General features: G+C 40.5%; 1 protein-coding gene across 1 annotated transcript in view; it reads left to right on the top strand.

Moving 5' to 3' along the window:
• The first annotated feature begins 928 nt into the window (after positions 1-928).
• asic1b (acid-sensing (proton-gated) ion channel 1b) overlaps positions 929-19,962 on the top strand; it is a 189,558-nt gene continuing 170,524 nt past the window's right edge. Inside the window, exons 1-2 of the mRNA XM_059328993.1 lie at positions 929-2,303; positions 11,130-11,325. Of these exons, the coding sequence (XP_059184976.1) occupies positions 1,942-2,303; positions 11,130-11,325 (558 nt within the window). The 5' untranslated portion in view covers positions 929-1,941. The remainder of the gene's footprint in view (positions 2,304-11,129; positions 11,326-19,962) is intronic.

The following is a 19,962-nucleotide window of genomic DNA, read 5'->3' as shown; positions in this document are numbered from 1 at the left end:
CAACTCCGTAGCTAGCTCAAGTTAGCCCGATAATGATTGACATCACCAACCCTGACAAGAGAATAAAACGCTCACATTGTGACATTAATTCATTATTTCTGCAAACACATATCTCTAGTTACGTTTCAGTGTTGCATTTTAAAATGTTTGCATCATTTAGTGCTGCATTAAATGGCCCTTATCACTATATGTTTTATGTGAGGACATGGACATTTCCTTCACTAAGGACTCGACTCGTCTTGACTTGCCCAAGACAGTACTTGCTTGTGACTTGAAATTAATGACTTGGGATTTGCTTGTGACTTACAGTTGTTACAGTTTCATTTAGCAGATGCTTTTAACAAAAGGGACATAGGCTACATTTAAGAGTTCATAAAAAACACATGAGTGGGCCATGGGACTTGGACTTGGACCAAATGACCTGGGACATACTTGAGACATGGACAAAATTACATATTCTGGCTACAGTACCCCTGTCAATGATCATTTCTGTTACATCTTCACAGTTGGAATGTGGTTCGCCTTATTTAATGCTAGTGGCCTAGATAACTTACCTTTAAAAACTAGATAAATAGCCTAAACTCACTTTACATCTCCTGTTAATAATAGGGTACTGTGTTGCCATCACTATGCTCTATAAACTAAATAACTTTCACCTGCATGAAGTAAAACTTGATACTATTTAGTCTTTAATAAACTATCATTAGCTCAGAGGAAGGACTGCCAGAGAAAAACAATCATTTTAAAATATGCAGCCGTAAAGGTAATGACTAATTTTTGAGTCATACTCTTCCGGTCATCCTTGTTATTGTAGGCTCAGTACTCTAACATTAGCTCGCTTCTTTTGGCTGAAGTGACACCGACGCTAGACTTCGTCACCCAGTGTAAAACACATGCCGTCCTATCCTTGCTCTCTCCTGTTTGGGGCGAATTTAATTGATCCCGGCAAACCGCGACCACCTCTGAGGTTGTTTCCCCAGAATTCACAACGCTGAGTATCTCGGGTGCCTTTTTTCGCCCTTGTACAGATTTTCTTCTCTCTCCAGAATACTCTTATTCACGGATAAAGCAGCAGGAATCCAAATGAAACCGGAGTAATTATCTCTGCATTGTTGTGGAGGCAGCTCGGAGGAGGGAATGGATGCGAGCAGGCGAGCAGAGGCGCACCGAGGCAGCTTTCTGACAGAGCCAGCTCCTCTGTGATGCAGCTGTTTATGCTGGCTGTGAAGAAACCCAGGACACCCCGACGACCGCTTCTTCAACGCTAACGGGCGAGAAATCAGCGACTATTTGTTATTCTGCACGTGTTTGGGATTGCATAGGAAGAGCTTGGAAAGCCATGTAGCCAGTGTGCACACACAGAGAGGGAGAAAATAGCCTATACCGCCGATTTGATTTTTCTCATTCAGCTTTCCCTGTTTTCCTCGCCGAGGTGATTTGTCCGTTTGTTTTCTTCATCCTCAGTCGTGATCTGCTGGGTTATTATTTTTTTTTCAGACCTGCCCGGTGCTTTTTCCTTTTTTTGTTTTGAGCGTGGAAGCCAAATATCAACTCGGTAATATTGCAGAAGTGTGCGAGGAGAGGACAGCGTTGGCATCTATCCATGCGCGCTCCACACCGGGCTATTTATTATGGAACTGTGACCCCAGCCGAGGTACTACACATGCTTTCCACATCTACACTTTCTCCGGGTGTTTTCATGTGAGGACGCGGGTATTTTGAGAAGATCTTGGGTAGGAAAAAATGCTCTAAATGTCGGGATATTTTGCCGGCTGTCAGTGACGCAACATCTCACACAGACTGCATGAGAAATACATGCGTAGAAGGGCGTGAACTTACAGACACTAACCTCCTTCCCACTAATAAAGCATCTGCTTGTCTATAAAGCCACTTCCTCCAATCCCACACCCTTCATTCATCTAAACTCATCCAGGGGACATAATGGATCTCAAAGCGGACTCGGAGGACATGGACTACAAGGAGCCGGCTCCCATTGAAGTTTTCGCCAGCAGGTCCACGCTGCATGGCATCTCGCACATGTTCACTTATGAGCGGATGTGTATCAAGCGCACCCTGTGGATTTTGTTTTTCCTGAGCTCTTTGGGTGTGCTGATGCTGGTGTGTGTGGACCGGGTGCAGTTCTACTTCCAGTACCCCCATGTGACTAAACTGGACGAGGTGGCAGCTCCGTGGATGGTGTACCCCTCCGTCACCTTCTGCAACCTGAACTCCTTCCGCTTCAGCCGGGTGACGCGCAACGACCTGTACCACGCTGGGGAGCTCCTTGCCTTGCTCAACGGCAGGTGCGTGTTTGTGTGTGGTTCCCATATTCTGCACATGTGCTTTAAGAGCTGCCTGTAGCCCACATTACCTGTTGGTTGTATACATGATGTCAGAGGCAAGCAGACCTCCCCCTGAGCTTTGATCCCATGCCATTCAGACAGTAAGCCACCTCATCTATAACTGTCAGATAGTCCTATAGGTTAAGACAAGCCAGTAGTCGGCACACAGACTCCCAAAACAGCTACACCGGTTGGCTGCTTGGATGATAAGGCTTTGCCTCAGGGGAACTCTTCTGTGAGGATTTAGGAGTTGGTGATTCGGGATTTGATCGTGTCCAGCACAGCATGAGATAACAGTCAGAAGATTGAAACATTTGGCTGAAACTGTACATTTTTAAGTTCTACTGCGGTTTTAAATATTCCTTATTCCATTAAAATGAACTGAGAATCATTAAATCACAAAATCCCTCAACCCTCTGATTAAATACAGCAACTCCCTCTTTAGATATTCTGTAAAGGGAAATACTGCTAATGATTTATCTGTTAGGCCCAGCAGTTTAAACCTAAAAAAGCAGCAGTGGAATTTAAACTTATTGGAAATAATAATCTAATCTATTCTTTTCAGTAGCCTTGTAGTAATGTAATGTCAGTTTTACGTTGCTGCCTGACTTGAACGCAGGTGAAATCCTACATGTCACATGGAAGTGCAAAGCAGTGTTTTAACACCTGTCTCGCTGGTTGTCGCTGTTAGGCCACCAGGGGATGTTCAAACAACATAGACAAAGCAAGCAAAACCTTTTAAGCCTTTCAGTGAATATGAACTTGGACTGACCTTAGCATGAGGTAACTGCTAAAAAAGAAAAAAAAAAGGTATGGGTGAAAGGTTTTCTAGAAAGTGGGGGAAAAGGCTCAGAATTATAGTTGTTATTTAATAATGTAGTTACATTACAGATCATGTCAGCGGAAATCCACACTCCACATAAGCTGCAATATTTATGAAACTGTATGCGACAACATGAAATATGCCTTCTGACATCAATCTGTTGAGATTCAGCATTCGATTAAAAAAACATATTTTTATCGCAGATTATCTTGATTTGAATCCCCCCAGGTAACAGATAATGGATGAGCTGTTTCTGAGCGCTTAATATAAGATGCCTCTGGTGCAGGTCCTTGCCTCATCACTTTACAGTTCATGTCAGTGGAATATCTCAATATTGGAAAAGTAGACAAGTAGATTTCTAAATCCCCTGCTGACAAAGTGTGGAGAGACGTGCGTGTGTGATTCACAACCGCCTTCCCCTCCCTTTACACTTGTTGCTTTCTGCTCTGCTTTGATCATTTAGTCTTTCAGCAGCCATGACAAGCTCACCGTTGCACCACTGCTGAAACTTTTGACTTTAAAATTTCTTCACTTTTTCTTGTCTGTGCCCACCCAGCTTATTCTAATCACGTTTACCAGTACAATACAGATAACCGTCCTTGACTTCACAGCAGTAGCAAAAATGTAACATCTTCTACATACTAACACGTCTAAATACCATCTTGAACACATTAGTCGGTGTATTTTTAGCATATTGATTCCCACAGCTCTGTAGCCAAAGGCACAGTAGGAGAGTACCTCCATGGTACATGATAGAATGACATAAATCCAATTCCATTTTCATACTGAGTATCGTTGCTCTGTGACCTCTATATATGCATCCATATTACAGGTGACGACCTTACAGGAAAACAATAGATTCTATTGCTCGGGGCTGCAGTTCTAGTGCTTTGTTTAGATGTCGACCAGTGCGCCTACATCCTACGTGGATTTGTTTCCCCGTGTTTATACTGTCAGCTGTAATGGGAAACCATTATAACCAGGTTTCCACCTCTTTTATCCATTAGTGCAGGTTCAGCCAGATTCCCCACAAAGAAGTGGGATGCACCTCAAGGAAATGAGGGCAAAAACACAGAAAGAACAATGAGAGAGACAAATGAAAGTGCTGGTACTTGCTCCAAGTGACTTTGCAACGCGCTGACTTTAGATGGAGAGGGGGGACTGTAAGCAGAGGCAATTAACTTGTGTCTCGTAAGCTGCGTGATGAACAAGTCTTTATCCTTGTGTAATTAGTGCTGTTTGTTAAGCTACAGAGTTTTCCCGCTGATTAACACTCACATCTCTCTCACTGTTTCTAGCCCCTACTGTTCCTTTTGGCCTTGGGGGGGGGGGCGTCCCCTTATTTTTCTTTCACATTTAGAGATTGGTGCTTTATGGGGCGTCCTTTTTTAAGGAGAGGACTTTAGTTTGCTTTGGTGGCAGCAGGTCTTATTCTCTGACAATCTCACAGAGGCACAGAGGATAGAGAATGTGTAATAAGGATGGAAAAAACAAAGGAATTGGGAACAACTTGAATTTTCTTTGTCAATAAGAAGGTTTCCTGTGGACACTGCTTTTAAATAAAACATTGATTGGATGGAAAACATGTCAGTGGTATGCTCAGACGACACACTGTTTTTCTTCTGAATTTTTCTAACACAAGCCACAGTGTTATGCGGCTGTGACTCTGTGTCCATCTCTGTCTCAGGAGGAAGCAGCAGGCAGTATCCACCCTTGCTGTGATGCCAGACTGCCTTACACGCCAAAGTTTACAGCTGAGCTTCTAGTAACTTCACCTTAACTTACTCCACTCCAGCAGGCTCTGTACCCTGTCCCAAAAAAAAAATCTCTTTGTGTTCCTGCAAGTTGAAGTCACACTCGGCAGTGCAGAACATTACGAGTAAATTGCTCAATTTTATTTTTATTATGTCGCAAGGGCAATTATAAGATAATTAGCAAAAGAAAGGTCATTTTGGAAAAGGTGTTTGGTTATGTGGTTCATGCTGCTGCCAAAAAAGTGTTGGATCAGCTCATGAAAGTCAGAGAAGCGAGTCTTCTGCTTACACAGTTCCCAAGCTTTAACATGTTTCCTGAGCTTGCAAACATGCTCTAAAATGCACATGAGCGGTGCCACAAAATGTAACGCTTCATAACTTTGACTGTGTTATCTGTCTCAGCAAGATCCCATGCCCTAATCGGGATTTTACTGATGTTAAACGTGCTTGGGAGAGGACATGGGGAGGCCAAATCATCATACTGAAAATATAAAACCAAAGAGTTGCTTCCAAAGCTGATTTTTCAAATGTGGGTTCATTTGCATTTATATTGTGATTGTTTATCAGAGGGGAGATTATCATTGGGGGGACATAAGTATGCAATTTAGTGTTAGGTCAAGATCAAATGTGATCCGTCATTGCAAGGCGTTGCGTGTTATTACTGCATTTTGCTTCGTCGGTTTGTTCGTGTGATTGCTTATCACTAAAAAAGAGATTTGTTTGGGTACGCTGCCTTCACCTCTCCGTGGCCCTGGTTTGCATTTCTATGATCTCGTCCAAAGTGGCATAATAGCTGTGTCACAGGTGCACTGTCATTAAGATGTGATTATCAAAACTCTGCTATTGCGGTTATTCATTTTCAAGGACACTGCACAAACAATCCGATCCTCTGTAGTGTTTGAGTTCAATTAGCACTAATTGGATAATTACCTGAGATTATATCAAGATGTGTTCATTGTTGTGTCACACAGCCTGTGGTGCATTAACATCAAAGTAATATAATGAGAGTATAAACTGCTGCGGAGGAAATTTTTTTTCAACAACTGAGGATGTGAAGTCCTGTAGTTTTGCGACCAAAGTCTCAGTGTCAGAGTTCGCTTTGAGGATCAGTCGTTGCTGGTATTTACTCGCTCCTCTGAGTGAGGTGGCAAAGTGATGCAGATGCTTCTTCATTCGTTTTAGTCCCGGGAAGAAAATTAAAGTGCTTGTGGCCCATAATCCAATTTAGTCACCCCCGCCCCTACGCACTGAGTTTGCTGTGATTGCTTTAGGGAGCAGTGGCAGGGCAATATTAAAAATCTACCCATATTATTGTGATTGTATGCGCTTCAAGTAAAGCCTCCTGACTCTGGGATCGGAGCACGGCGTCTTAAGTGCTCTCCTGGCAGCTTTGTGTTGCTTATAAGACACAGGCTCAGGATACAATTCAATTAAGTTCAGAATATACCACAACAGGCTGTATCTTCTTATTAGAACAAAGCATGACAATGTTGTGATGTAGTCCCAGTCTGGGGCAGAGCACTGAACTCGTTTCTGGCTGTACTTTGTATCAAAGATACAAATCAGTCACTAACTGACCTGTGTGATTTGACCTGACATTTCCAGGACCTGGAACTTTATCCAAACATTAACATTCCTGCCACTGGTATTTTCTAGTGAATCCATTGTGTTTGACTCACTGCAATTACTGCTTCTTTTGATATGTGTTGGATGATTTAACTTAAAGGGACATGTCATCCAAAAATTACCTGTAATTGCATTTATTAATGCAAATCGTTTTGCTGTGAGTGACAGATTGTTGAATAAATTGTCTGGAGAGATTTCTGCCTTCTTACAAATATAATGGAATTTAATGGCACTTTGCTTGCGGGGCTCAAAGTACCAAAACAATTTGACTTTGAAGAAACTCAACAACAGTGTCTCTTTCCAGAAACCATGACCCAATTACTCAAGATAATCCACTGACCTTGTTGTGCATGTAGGAGGTATTTTCTTTTATTAAAGCTAAAAAAAAATGTTGATTTAGTGTTGAACCTTTAACTCACTGCAATTACTATTTTTCTTTTGATGTATCTATGTGATTTAAGTTAAAGATGGTGACAGTTTAAAAAAGGTGTCTTGAATATAACATTCACTAACATTGTGGAAACTGGAAACCAAATACATCACAATCTGTCGGGTTAGTTTACCATAAATTATAAAGCTGTAATTTTCGTTTGCTCATGAACATGCTGTTCTCTCACTCGAGGTGTGCTTTATTTCCTTGCTGCAGGAAGTAATCATTTGTGAAGCATTTTGTGACTAGTTTTAGTCCACTTGAGTAATATAATGAGCAAAAAACATTCTGAGTTATAATTAGTGGAATATTTTTCCAAAAGCTGAAGTAGTTAATGCACTGTGTATTCCTGAAGGATACAGGTAATTTGTGATAAAGGCTAAATGTCTGTTTTTATGCATAAATGAAATATAATATAAAATTATCTTATAATAATCACACATTTACAGTCCTTCATCATTAACCCTATAGTATACTTTCAACAACAGCCAGATGAATGAAGGACAGCAATTAATGAATGATTGGGTTTTTCTATTAAACCTCTGAGTGCAGGTATCTCTCTTAATAACAGTGTAAAATACACACTTGACAGCAAAGTGGAGTTGAATTTGTGGAGAAAGTGGACGTGTCAAACACTGAATGGTAATCCTGATATTTTATTCACAGATGTTTAACACTCCTTTCCTAAGAATTCTGTAAAAATTGCATTATGGTGATTGGATTGCGACCACTTATGTACTGGAAATTGCTCAGAAACCCCATTTTTGACAGTTCTCCAATTCTACAATGTCATTTAGCAGACACTTTTATCCAAAGCGACGTACAAATGAGAGTTAATACTACACAAGCAAGGATGAAGTCAAGAAACATACATATGATAGCAATTCATCCTTGGAATGCTCTAGGTCTCTAGTTTGTGGTTGTAAAATTTGATGAGGCCTTGATCATCCCAGAGGTAACAACAGGTTAATTTATACAGTGAGGTCAAGTTTAAAAAAAATGGTCTCATTACGGTGAAATGGCTACTTTGGAGACCTACATCATCACACAGGAATAAGGTTGAAGCTCATTGAATACACAAGCATCTCAGACATACTGAATTTATGCAATTCAAAGACTGTTTAGGGACCCCAGTATGCAGAAATATTCAAATACACCATTATAGAATAACACATTCGTACTGCATGAGAAAGACTGCATAGGATTAGCATAAAGAGTGCATGTCTGTAAAGGGGGGGGGGCTCGTGGGTACACATGAACTCTTTTTATCCAGATATCTTGATGTGGGGGTCAAGGGACCCCTTTGAGTTGGCCATGCCAGTTTTTAACTCGCTAAAATGTAGTCTTTGGAGCACTACTTAGGCCCCTTCCTGTCATGAAGTAGTACCAATCGACTTAATACATCTTCTAGTTTCATATGATATCAACATCAACACTCTAGCTTTATGGCTGAGCCTGCTGCATCCTCTGAAAGACAGAAATTCGGCCAAGGGCAGCTGCGTTTGCATGGAGTTGAAAAGGTAAAGCGCTGTCATAGTGACTGTCTTTGAATCTTTGTAATGGGTGAATTTTTGGATAATTAGTTTTAGAAATTATCTAGTGAAATATCTGTCATATTCTGTATTCAATTGGTCTTTGGTGCCATGTTACACCTGGTCTCTGATGTTGCAGTGTTGAATTTTACGACAGTGTTGTGTGGCATTCAATTCAACTCTTGGTGAAAACAATAGTCCCAATCTTCTCTGTCACAGTTAACTCCATTCAACATGAAGCATGACCGATTCCCATCTCTCCTCAGCGCTACGAGCGCAGTGGAGCGAAACAGTCTTCATTTCAAATTACAGCACATACTGTCTCACATGGTGAATATTTTATTTAATTCTGTTTGTAGCAGGTAAACAACGCTGTAGCTGCAGTGGAACATATTACATTTCTTGTAATTTGGTTGGGACATGAGTTGAAAAATAAATCGCCAGTTGAATATCAAGGCAGCTGCTCACAAAAGAAATAATGTAATATTTCATTTTTTATTCATGGATCAAGTTGCATTATTCTCATCATCAAGGGACAAAATCTTGTTCATGAGTACCGACAAAGCCTGACCTTGTGGAATTAAAAAAAATCCATTAAGATTTACCACCAATTATGGTTTGAAATAGTGCCCATATCCATGAGAAATAAATCCGCTGTCAACGTCCACAAAGTCACTCACAGATTTACTGTCAGGGGAGAAGGGTACGCCTTTGTCTCTCTTGCTTTCCAATTCTAGTTCGGCTTTCTTGAGCTTTGCCTTGTCCGTGTTTGCTCAAGTTGTAAATTGAGTTGTCCAAAATTATTACAGTAACCTAATACATGAACCCTATTATAAGATGGCTGCTGCTCTCTCACATTACTCACACATTGAAAAGCCCATACCTTGCTGCTTTGCATAAGTCTCATTTGGAAGAAATAGAAAGAAATGACTACCCAGTTGCTCAGTTAATTTAAAAAACCATTGCAGTCTCTAACAGTGCTATTCACTCTGATAGACTCTATGTCCTAACTAATTATTCTCATAAGTGTCTGTCAGTAGTGCTTAATCTTAGCACTTCATAATTTGGATGCTTGTACCACTGATGGCCCATCACTCAGCAGGGGTCATCAACAGGCTGTCTTCTCTCCAAGCAGGGGCCACACTAGTTAATTGAGGTTAATTTATATCTCCGAATGGCTGTGAGCAGGTGCTGGAGGTTGATGGTTGTTGTCAAGCGAGGCATGTCCTGAGCGTCTTCCCCAGTGTTTTCTTTCTGCGAGTATAGCTATTGTAGTTGAGTTCGCTGTGTTGATATATGCATATTAATCACACTTTGTCATGCATTTGTGAGGAAGACAAAGAGGCAATAATCAGTGTGTAGCTTCCCTGCATTATACACCTGATTATATTTTGCTCTCAGAAAAAATGGAAGCAGATGTCTTGTGAAGTGTTTTGATTTAAACGCTAAATACTCTGTACTCTTTTTCGAGAGTGAGCAGGATCTGAATCACAGCATTATGAACTCTGTTATGCTTACTACGTAGAAACGCTTTGCCAGCACAGTCAATTCTCATTATTTGGCAGAATGATTAACATGATTGTGTGAAAGGAAATGCTCCCATCCTTTTATATAATGAGCCATTTTCTGCCACTCAGAGCCACCCATGGTGATTGGCATGCCACAGCTAGGCCGCCAGTTTCAGACAACATCTGGGTAATAATGTGAGAGCTTGTTTACTGCAGGTCTAACAAAGCTGGCATGCATGTGTACCTTTTGTTCAGTTACAGGGTAAATATGTTGTTTTTGCTGCTCTTATTTTTTTTTTTTCACATGTTAATCCCAATTGTCCAGCCAAAAGTTCTTGTCTGCCTGCCAAACTCGTTAAATGCACTTTAAAAAAAAGGGCTTGAGTTTTGTCTGGCTCTACTTTCTGCAGGAAGATAATTAGTAATTGCAGTCTGTGAAGATTAAGTTAACTTTTTATATATGTTCACTCTGGGCATGGGATATGAAAATGTCATGATTATCCTGGCCCAAAATTTTCAAAGATAATTATAAAAATAAGTTTGACCTCAAAACATACTGTAATTACACAACCTTACATTTTATTAAGATACAGATATTTTACAGCGTTTCTGCAGGTGGGCACCTCTTTTCTCTGTCGTTTGGACACTTTGGAATCTGTAGGATTTCCAAACATCTTATTAAAACTGGGGTTTTCTGCGGGGACAACAGGCAAGCCATGTGACAGGCTTATGGGTTTTGGAATGACTGTAAAGATGCAGGCTCCCCATGCAATATAAAATAAATCAGGAAATCAATATAGGAATGTATGTCAGCAGGCTTGAAAGCTTTATCAAGTTCAAATCACCATGATTAACTCACTGAGAGTGTTTTTTCTTGCGATCCTACTGTTGTTTGCTGTTTTTTTTGCTGTTGTTTGCTGCATATCTGAGTCAATTTAAAGTAAGCCGTTTCAACATAAATATCAGTTCTAAAGTTTGCATGCAATTTTGAGATGAGATGTGTGTTTTTGAGGAAACAGTAAACAAGACAAAAAAGCATCACATTGGTTTATTAGTGCATTAATGTGTCTTCATGAATCTGCTTCTTCATTAAATCCAGAACCTTTTTGTCCAGGTACGAAATCCGGGACCCCCACCTGGTGGAGGAACATGTCCTGCAGATCCTGAAGGAGAGGGCCGACTTCGACAACTACAAGCCCCGCCCCTTCAACATGCGTGAATTCTACGACCGAACAGGCCACGACATCAAAGACATGCTGCTGTCCTGCTTTTACCGGGGTTTGGAGTGCAGTGCTGAAGACTTCAAAGTGGTGAGTCAGGCGTGTCAATAGTTAAGTGTCCTCTGCGAGGTCAACTGAACATGTTCTATACAAGGTCAGCATTGATAAAGGTTATTCTGACGGCTATATAGTGTGATCTCAATTGAGCAATCATCACTGAAGTTTGCTTTTACGTGACAGGATATATAAGGTAGTGAACATTTTATCCTTGGCTCAATCTATAGGGCTTCATCAGTCCAGATCCGTCTGTCCCTGTCATGATGGGGCTGAGAACCATTGAGCACACAGGCCAAGGGTCACCAAGTGTACATTGTAGTTTCTTCATACACACTGGCCTTAGTTTGCTCTTCTCCAGTCTCTGAAAGGTTGAGCAATGCCCTCATAAAAGGTTGAAACATGGGCTTTTGCTGAACCCTGGGTCAATGCCATAACACTTGTTTTATGAGTAAAAAGTTTAAAAATCTGTCGCTCTGGGAGGAGACGGTTTGTTTTTCTCATCTATTGGATGGTTACAGACATCCAGTTATTACCTGCACCTGTGTGACCTTTATATCTGTACAGCGTATAGATTCATCAGATACAGCAGCCGTAAAAAAAATAAATAAATAACACACTAAGCTGTATGAAGCACACAGCGGGTTGGTGTTTACCTCATCATAAGAGTTTATGATTTTTAATGCTTACTGTGCATGTTTTGTCATATCTGTCTAATAACAGCCACATTCCCATTGCGCCACTTTTGCCTTACTTTGGAGGTAACACACTCTCAGACTTGGTTGGTAATTCAATGTGTATTTTGCAGCCACAAGGGAATTCACAAACATTGACTTGTTGCAGAAAAAAAGGAGAAAATCATCAGTTCTTTCTTTTTAATTTGCTGGGTGTTTGACTTCCTTCAGTGTTTATCAGAGCTTGTTTGCTGAGGACTGCTGCTAGGGGGTTGATAAGTGTAGTGACTCTCAATCATATAGTAAATGTTTGGGCGGTACTACAACACAATGAAGCAGAGTGACCCTTTCAAATTACATGCACCTCTTGATTCAGATGAATCATTTTTTTGTTAATCATGTTCATTTTCCTAATGGCTCTTGTAATTTTATTGAGTAAATAATGCAGCTGTTACTGTAATCATGCAATTAGTGGGAGAGGGCACTGTGTTGTGGGATGCTGTGTGTGTGAAGCTTATCTTAAATGATCTCATGAAATGTGTGCAATGTAAAGCCCTTAAGGTGTAGTTCAGATGAATTGAAGTGGGGTTGTATGAGGTACTTATCCTTATATTAGCTTCCATGTCAATACTCCTGCTTGCTTCTCCAAACTGTGCATGTGCCGAGCACCATACACTGTAGATGATACTCACTATGGACAAGTACCTCATTCAACCACACTTAAGCCAATTTAAGCGTTAAAATCCAATGAAGCTGAATAGGAGTTATTTATAAATACAGAAAAAGAACAGCGAAACATTTAGATAGACACAAAACAACTTCATGCAACTTGAGATTTTTGGGCTACAAAGACACAAACATACTATATTTGTTCCATTTGCTGCTGTAGATTTAAGCAAGTATAAAAGTCCTATTTTCAAAAAATTTGTTTTTTTGTCATGCTCTGAGCCATAAATCTCAACATACCAGTACCTGATTTATACAACATTTTATTCTTAAAAGCATGACGAAACTATATTTTTACATCTTTTGACGTTATTTTCTGATTTATGATATCCCAATTTCATTCTGTAAAAAAACTTTAAATCTAATATATCAACAAAATTAAATAATACCTTTCAAATTTGCTTCAACCAATGTTCAAATGTATGTCCTGGAAATGTATGCAAATTAGTGCATATTTAATGAGTTAACACCTCATTTGCATATTCACACATAACATTTCATGGAACTTAATGCAAATAATTCATGGGGAGATCTATTAGTTAAAAAAAAATACCCTATTCACTTGTAGGTTCTCCCCTTTCATGAAATCTGAAAAAAAAAAAAAAGAATAATGGACTCACAACAAAATGTCACACATTGCAACTCGTGGCAGCCTGCTGTGAGAGAGGATGCTTGTCCAGACGGAGCAACTATCCAGCAGATGCTCATGCCAGAGCAGGTGGTGAGTGATAATGGCACTGTATTGATAAGGTTGACGTCTCCTGAGGATCCTGTGATAATTGCAACCCTAATGCACATTTGTAAATGTCTCATAAAGTTGTCATAGATACTGAATATCTCCTCTTCTGTGCATTCATTGCCATTGCTTTCGAACTAACTCAATGCAGCGTCTCTGCACATCATTTAGTAAAACGCTCACCTTGTATCTCCCAACCTCATTCCTCTGTGACATGAACTGGCTGAGCCATTCAGAGGCAGTTCCACACAATCTTCCAATAAATGTACATACATAAAGGATGAGTTACAGTACAGATACCCTTCAGATGACAAGCAAACAGCTCTTCCGCCAGTTTGATAAATAACATGCATGTTGGTAGGCAGAGAATGTCTGAAAAACTATTATACCTTGTGCCCTTCAGTGGTCCTTCGAGGTACAATATCTCAGGCTGTGACCCCCCCTCCCTATCCTATAAAACCATGTAGTACAGCAGTGTGCTGCAAACGAGCCCACATGGTGCTAATGTGCTGATGTGACCACATTTACTGTAGTTAGTTGTGCTTATGGCAGATGGTGCTTCGCAGGGCCTTACTGTATTAGTACAGTAGTGGACCTGGATGGAACAGCTCAGCAGAGAGCACTAATGGTGTGGAAAGAATCCTCAGCGCGATAGAAAGAGAAAAAAGAAAAACTACGATGAACGCTCCCACCGCTCTCTGCCTCCAAACCCCAGAGCACGGAAGCAGTAAAACTGTGATTAACACTGTCGGCAGCTTCTGCTTGTTTACCCCCAGCATCGGCAGCGTGCCTTGCTAGCTGCTCCCCGGCCGTGGAGGATAGCCAGAAACAAATGTCTCCCGCTACATATGGCATCAGGGAATCGGGTTGCATGGGATCATTTTATCAGCGCTCTGATAAAGATGGAAAATAAAACAGCCAGACCGCAGCGATGGTAACACTTAATGCAGATGGTCTCAGATGTGCCGGTGAGGCTCTGAAATGTAATACTGTCTCATGATCTGATGGATGAACAGACTTGGCTGGATGGAATTGATTTCACATTGTTTTCAGGTTCAGGTGTTGCGTCCACCATTATCCAATCAGAAGTGCAGTATGTCCTTGTCGGAGGCCCAGTGCTGTCATCAGTTAATGGTCATTGGTGCCAATACCCAGTGGGACACAGTGTGATATAACCAATTTTAAGTCATTACTGCTGGAAGTGTTACAGATTAGTAACTCTGTCTATCTCTGACCACCTCCATTGTGTCCCAGCTTCTTCTTTCTCCTTGGAAAGACTTTTGCTCATCAGGAATGCAGAAGGTTGGGCTTACGTTTTTTAGTTTCGCTGATATTAATGAACAGCAGGAAAGAAAAATTACCCTCAATTAATATTAATAGGAGGCCTACAGCTTCTGAGTTGTAGCTGCAGGAGATAATAAGAAAACACTAAAAAGTGAGTGAAATACACAGACGATAATTTGATTTTTTTAACGACCTTGCATTGAATTAAAGAGACACATGCGTCGACACGTGGAGAAATCGTAAATATATCGTTTAAGAAGAACATTATTGGGTACACAGTAGCTCATCTCTTAGGAGCACTCGGCAGATAATGTGTTGTTAGGTGATTGATGTCACAACAACAACGTTATTCAATTTTGAACATTTCAAGACACCCACGTCTGACTTCAATCACCGGGGAAAACTCTGACAGACTTATAACTTTGCAACATTCATAACTGAAGCTGAGAGGGGACGGCGGGGAAGAGAGTGACAGCACAGAAGAGGGGAAAATAAGAACAAGGGAAAGAAGGACAGATAGAGGCCCAGGTAACAGAAAAGTCCATGGAATGAAACTGAACATAATGGTCAAGTGCTGCAGAGAGGCACAAAGACACACAGCAGCAGCTGCCACAGCAGTAGAGCGAGCAGTACTATCAGTAGACACACAGGTTTGTGCTCATTTAAACTCTCAGAGAATGCATAGCTGCACTGTATCTGCCTTTTCCAGCTGCCCAATTGTTTGCCCAGACACAATAAAGTATGGCAGCTCAACAGGTCTCTCCTTTCCACTCTTATAGTTTTTTGTTTACAACAAAATGTCAGCTTCTATCTAACTGCATAAAAGGAAATGCACTATTGTAGGTCACAGTGGTATTTAGACAAGATCTCAGGCTGTTCTGAACAAATTATTTGGAGAATTATGACAATAACACTAGTTTTCTGCATGTCCCTGTCCCTGGCCAGTTCACTTGTTGTCTGTCTCCCTGTTTTCTTAGAGTATATTATAGAGCTGGGAATCAGCATAGGCCTCACAAAACGATTTTATCCCAATACTTGAGTCATGATACGATATTATTGTGTGTGATATTATTTGTGATTTTAAGCATTTTGCGATATATGGTGAGTATTGTGATACAATATATTGCGATTTAACTGCATTTTGTGTCCACAAAATTAAATTCAATCAAGAATTGTTTTGTCACATAAGAGAAAATTGTCAGTCTATTCATCTCACTTCAGTATTTTTATTTCTCCACAATGAGAGTCAAACTCACAGACTGACCAACAAAGTATTCAGTGACACTGAACTTAACTGATATCAAACATGTGGACGACAAGAACTGCAGCATTTTCTCAAACTTTCCTCAACTTTAAGCTTCACTCCTCTGAATTTTGTTAACATTAAAAAGCCTAACTTTGCAGCGTTATTTTGACAACTTACCAACATGATATCCTGACCCTATAGATTCCGTAGAACTTCTAGTTTCATAACATACCAGTCTCTGGTAAGTTCCTTAAAGTGAGTCTGCTTCGGCAAATACTTATGGTCCCCCACCCATCGGAACGCTAGATATGGCTTCTTGGCGGCCATGAATCGAGAAAATATTGGCACGAAAAATACGCGATACTATGCTGTATAAATTTTTTTTCCCCACGTCTACTATATTACTCCAATCGCTCCTTTGATACTCAGCTTTTATTTTCAAAACAGGTCTCTACGACTAAGAACTTACATAAAACGAATCTGGCTGGTTAAATCTTTGACTGATTGGGGCTTTTTTTGTGTATTTTTTGCTATTTGCTCATTGATCCCCCTGTCTTTATAGTTATGTTTATATAAAAAAATAGCAAAAACAACAAAATTATTGAGCGAGACACATGTGAATAGATGTACTTTCAGAATGGACAGCCTGTTTGTTGGGTGAAAAGAAGGTGCAGGTGTGCTGCTGTCCGTGGTGCTGAAACGGAGCAGACGTCTGTTTCTTTCAACCTGCTTACTTTTGGAGGTTGTAAATAGAATTTTCAGGGCTGATTTAATTCCCAGTGTTGAAGCAGTCCACAGAAACTGCAGGGAAGGGTCTGTCAGAAAGAGAGAGAGTTTGCCTTTTGTGGCCCTCAGGTATTTCTATGTGCCTCCCCCTGCTGATTTCAAAAGAGAATCGTTCAGAAATTCAAACGCTATTGAATGCCCTGCTAGTGTGAGTGCTCTGATTAATAAGTGCTTTCTTTGATTGTACAACCATAGCTTTATGCCATTGTTATTGAGACTCTGATGGTCCTGCAATTTTTTTGATTTATTCCACACAAAAGAGACTGATTGAAAGCACATATGTTTTCTCATCAAGTTAACAGTAAAGGCTGATATTTATAACAAAGTAAACTATGTATCATGATTGTTGTGAGAAACGGAGATATTCGTGAAATCGGATATTAAGGATTGATTTCTTTGTATCATAACCACATTTTCTGCCACTGCAACGGCTGGACTGTGAAACTGGCAGTCAGTTTCAGGCTCCTTTGATCGAATTGCCAGATGTTGACTATGCATTGTCCCCCCAAGGTAAAAACATCATTTGTTCTGCTGTATTGACAAGGAAGAATATTTGACAACCAAGTGAGAAATGTAGTAACCTTGGAAAATGTGAGGACATCCTCTGACAATTAATTTAAAAAATGCAATTGTAGGAAACTATTTGAAATTTTGAAGTTTGAGTTGAAAACTTGACAATTATTGATAATATTTTGACTTTAAAAGTGTCTTACCCTTATCTCTTTAAAGCAAATCTAATCTAATAGAAAGAGCCAGTCAGACACACACAAGCTCCCGGAAAAAAACCCTTTCAATATTCTCCTTGAGCGGTATTTTATTGAACTTTTCTCACTGAAAGAAAGCTCAAAAATATTTGAGGTTAAGTACAGTTTATCTGTTAAACTTTACGTGTTTAAGTTTAACTTATTGCCATATTGGACAACACTTTCATTTGTCAGTCAGGGTTCAGGTCGCTTAGTCTCTCTGTGTCAACAGAGACACAGAGAGACCCCCACCTTTGTCTAACTCAGACTCTTGCGTAATTACCATGATCATTCTATTGAGCTATTGGCTCCATTTCAGCGGTGCACTGACCCTTCGAGTCCACCCTTGGTTGTACAGAGAAGTGTCGCTAATGAGATGTGATCAATAGAAAAAGCCTCTCAGAGACACCTGGCCGTGGATCACATTTCACAAACACTTTTTTAATCAATCAAAAAGGATAGATTGGGGATTTTCCTTGACTACAATGCTCTCTTCACTGCTTCGTTTCAAGTTGAAAAAAAATCCATATGATGTGTTCCCTTAGACGTGTATGGTGCTTTTAATGCTCTTTAGTCTGAAATTGAGTCCTTCGTGTTTCCTGGGACTGCAGTTCGTTGCTGAGCCACGGTGGAAGGATACTGGCAGTCGTGCGCAGGCCACGTGCCAGGGCCAGCTTGTGGAGTCTGATTTCTTAGCTTTAATTCCTGATGCAGTCTCACTTAATTATATCAGCTATTAAATGTGATGACTGTTGAGACTGAGAGTCTTTTGAGGTACCTGCCATTTGTAAGATCAGACGTTCAAGCATGCTTTAATCTCCCGTTCCTCATCAACTGTTTTTGACACAGCTCACCTTTGTTCCACCCTTTTTTTTATTCCGCTCTCAATTCATCAGCTCAAAGCCGATGATTCTGCTGTTCGTTTTTGGCTGGACAATTCCCACCACTTTTCCTCTTGAGGATAAATCAATCAATTTGCTATTACTGTAGAACTCAAAGACATGGATCAATTAGGTTGTTGCTGAGTAATGGATGCATCCCTAATGAAAAAAATGCCTTCTCTTTGAGCGTAACGAGGCCAGTGACTCTTCCTGACACTGTCTTGTCTTTAACTCTCATCATATGGCAGGTCAAATTAGAACTTTTAAAAGGAGGGGATTTTTTTTACTTCTTTTAATGTCTCAGCTAAGATGCTGAATCAAACCTTTGATACTGAGAGCACAGATACCATATTTTGACCAACGCCAACCTAGTTCTTTTGCTGGGCTGGTGCTGGTTCGCATTTGGTTTAACTTGCAAACCTTCTATGAACTTCTTTGCCTTTCCACAGGTTAGAGAGCCACATCATTATGTCACTGTATACATATTTGCATGTGTGTTAACAACGGCAGACTACATTTTCTCTTTACAAATGATGCTTCTGGCTTTGCAAGCCTAGCCTGGGTATACCCATGCTGCCTTGCACGCTAGGGATCTTTAGGGATCCAATCACAGAACGGGGAGGGACGGCCAGACGATGACGTGCACTATTGGACAGACAGAAGCTTGTAGTTTGCATACGGATCCAACAAGGCTGCAGCAGACGCAAAGCTCTCTTTTTGATCTAGCTGTAGACAGTGTTCTAGATAGTTTAGAGAAAAAATTTTAAAAGAAGAACAACGTTTGTCTCTACACTCCTTTGTCAACACCAAAAAGGATGTTTTAGCCAACAAGATTTGGCCGTTAGTGGCTAAGCTAATGGGGTTTAGCGAGAACCCAGTCATTGTGGTTGTCTCGCCATTGATCGCCTTGATGGAGGAACAGATAAAGGAGGCAGCCCAACTCGGTGTCTCTGCGGCACAGCTGGGTCCCGAGGAGGAGAATGCAATCAAGAGTTGCTGATACCAGGTTCTGTTCGGCAGTCCCGAGGCCTGGCTCTACATACGTCATCTGGTATAACTGATACGATTGGCGAAGAGCTACGTATAGACACTTATGATAGACATTTGTAGCGCCCAATAAACGGCTCTGGACGATCGTAAACCACGCCTCCTCTACGGAAAAATTAATTGGTGGTATCCAGACTATATCTCATTTGTGACCTAATTAGCCAGGCTATTGCAAGCATACATTGGCATCCAAACACGACTTGTACAACACGCTGCTCATCTTGATCGTGACTCAGGTTGGTACAATCCTCTGATTGTTGTTGGTAGTTTATTGGTGACTGACACATTAAAGATTTAGTTTTTTATTATTTATAACTAATAACTACCTGATTCTCATAGGGACATGATAACCGATAATTTCTCATTTTTTGTATTTTAAGAAGAAGTTCATAACCTGGAATTTATGCACAGCTGATGGTAAGAATGGCTAGGATGTTTGTGTGTGTATGTAGTTAATAAAATTGGCCAATTTGTATAGATAAATCATGGTTACTACTTACTTTATAAAGATATCGAGGAGTAATGGCATCCTGACCAGAGAATGAAGTGA

The sequence above is a fragment of the Centropristis striata genome, chromosome 3, assembly GCF_030273125.1.
Source record: "Centropristis striata isolate RG_2023a ecotype Rhode Island chromosome 3, C.striata_1.0, whole genome shotgun sequence".
Classification (NCBI taxonomy): domain Eukaryota; kingdom Metazoa; phylum Chordata; class Actinopteri; order Perciformes; family Serranidae; genus Centropristis; species Centropristis striata.
Note: the sequence above shows the minus strand (reverse complement) of the source record. Positions and strands in the feature narration are given on the sequence as shown.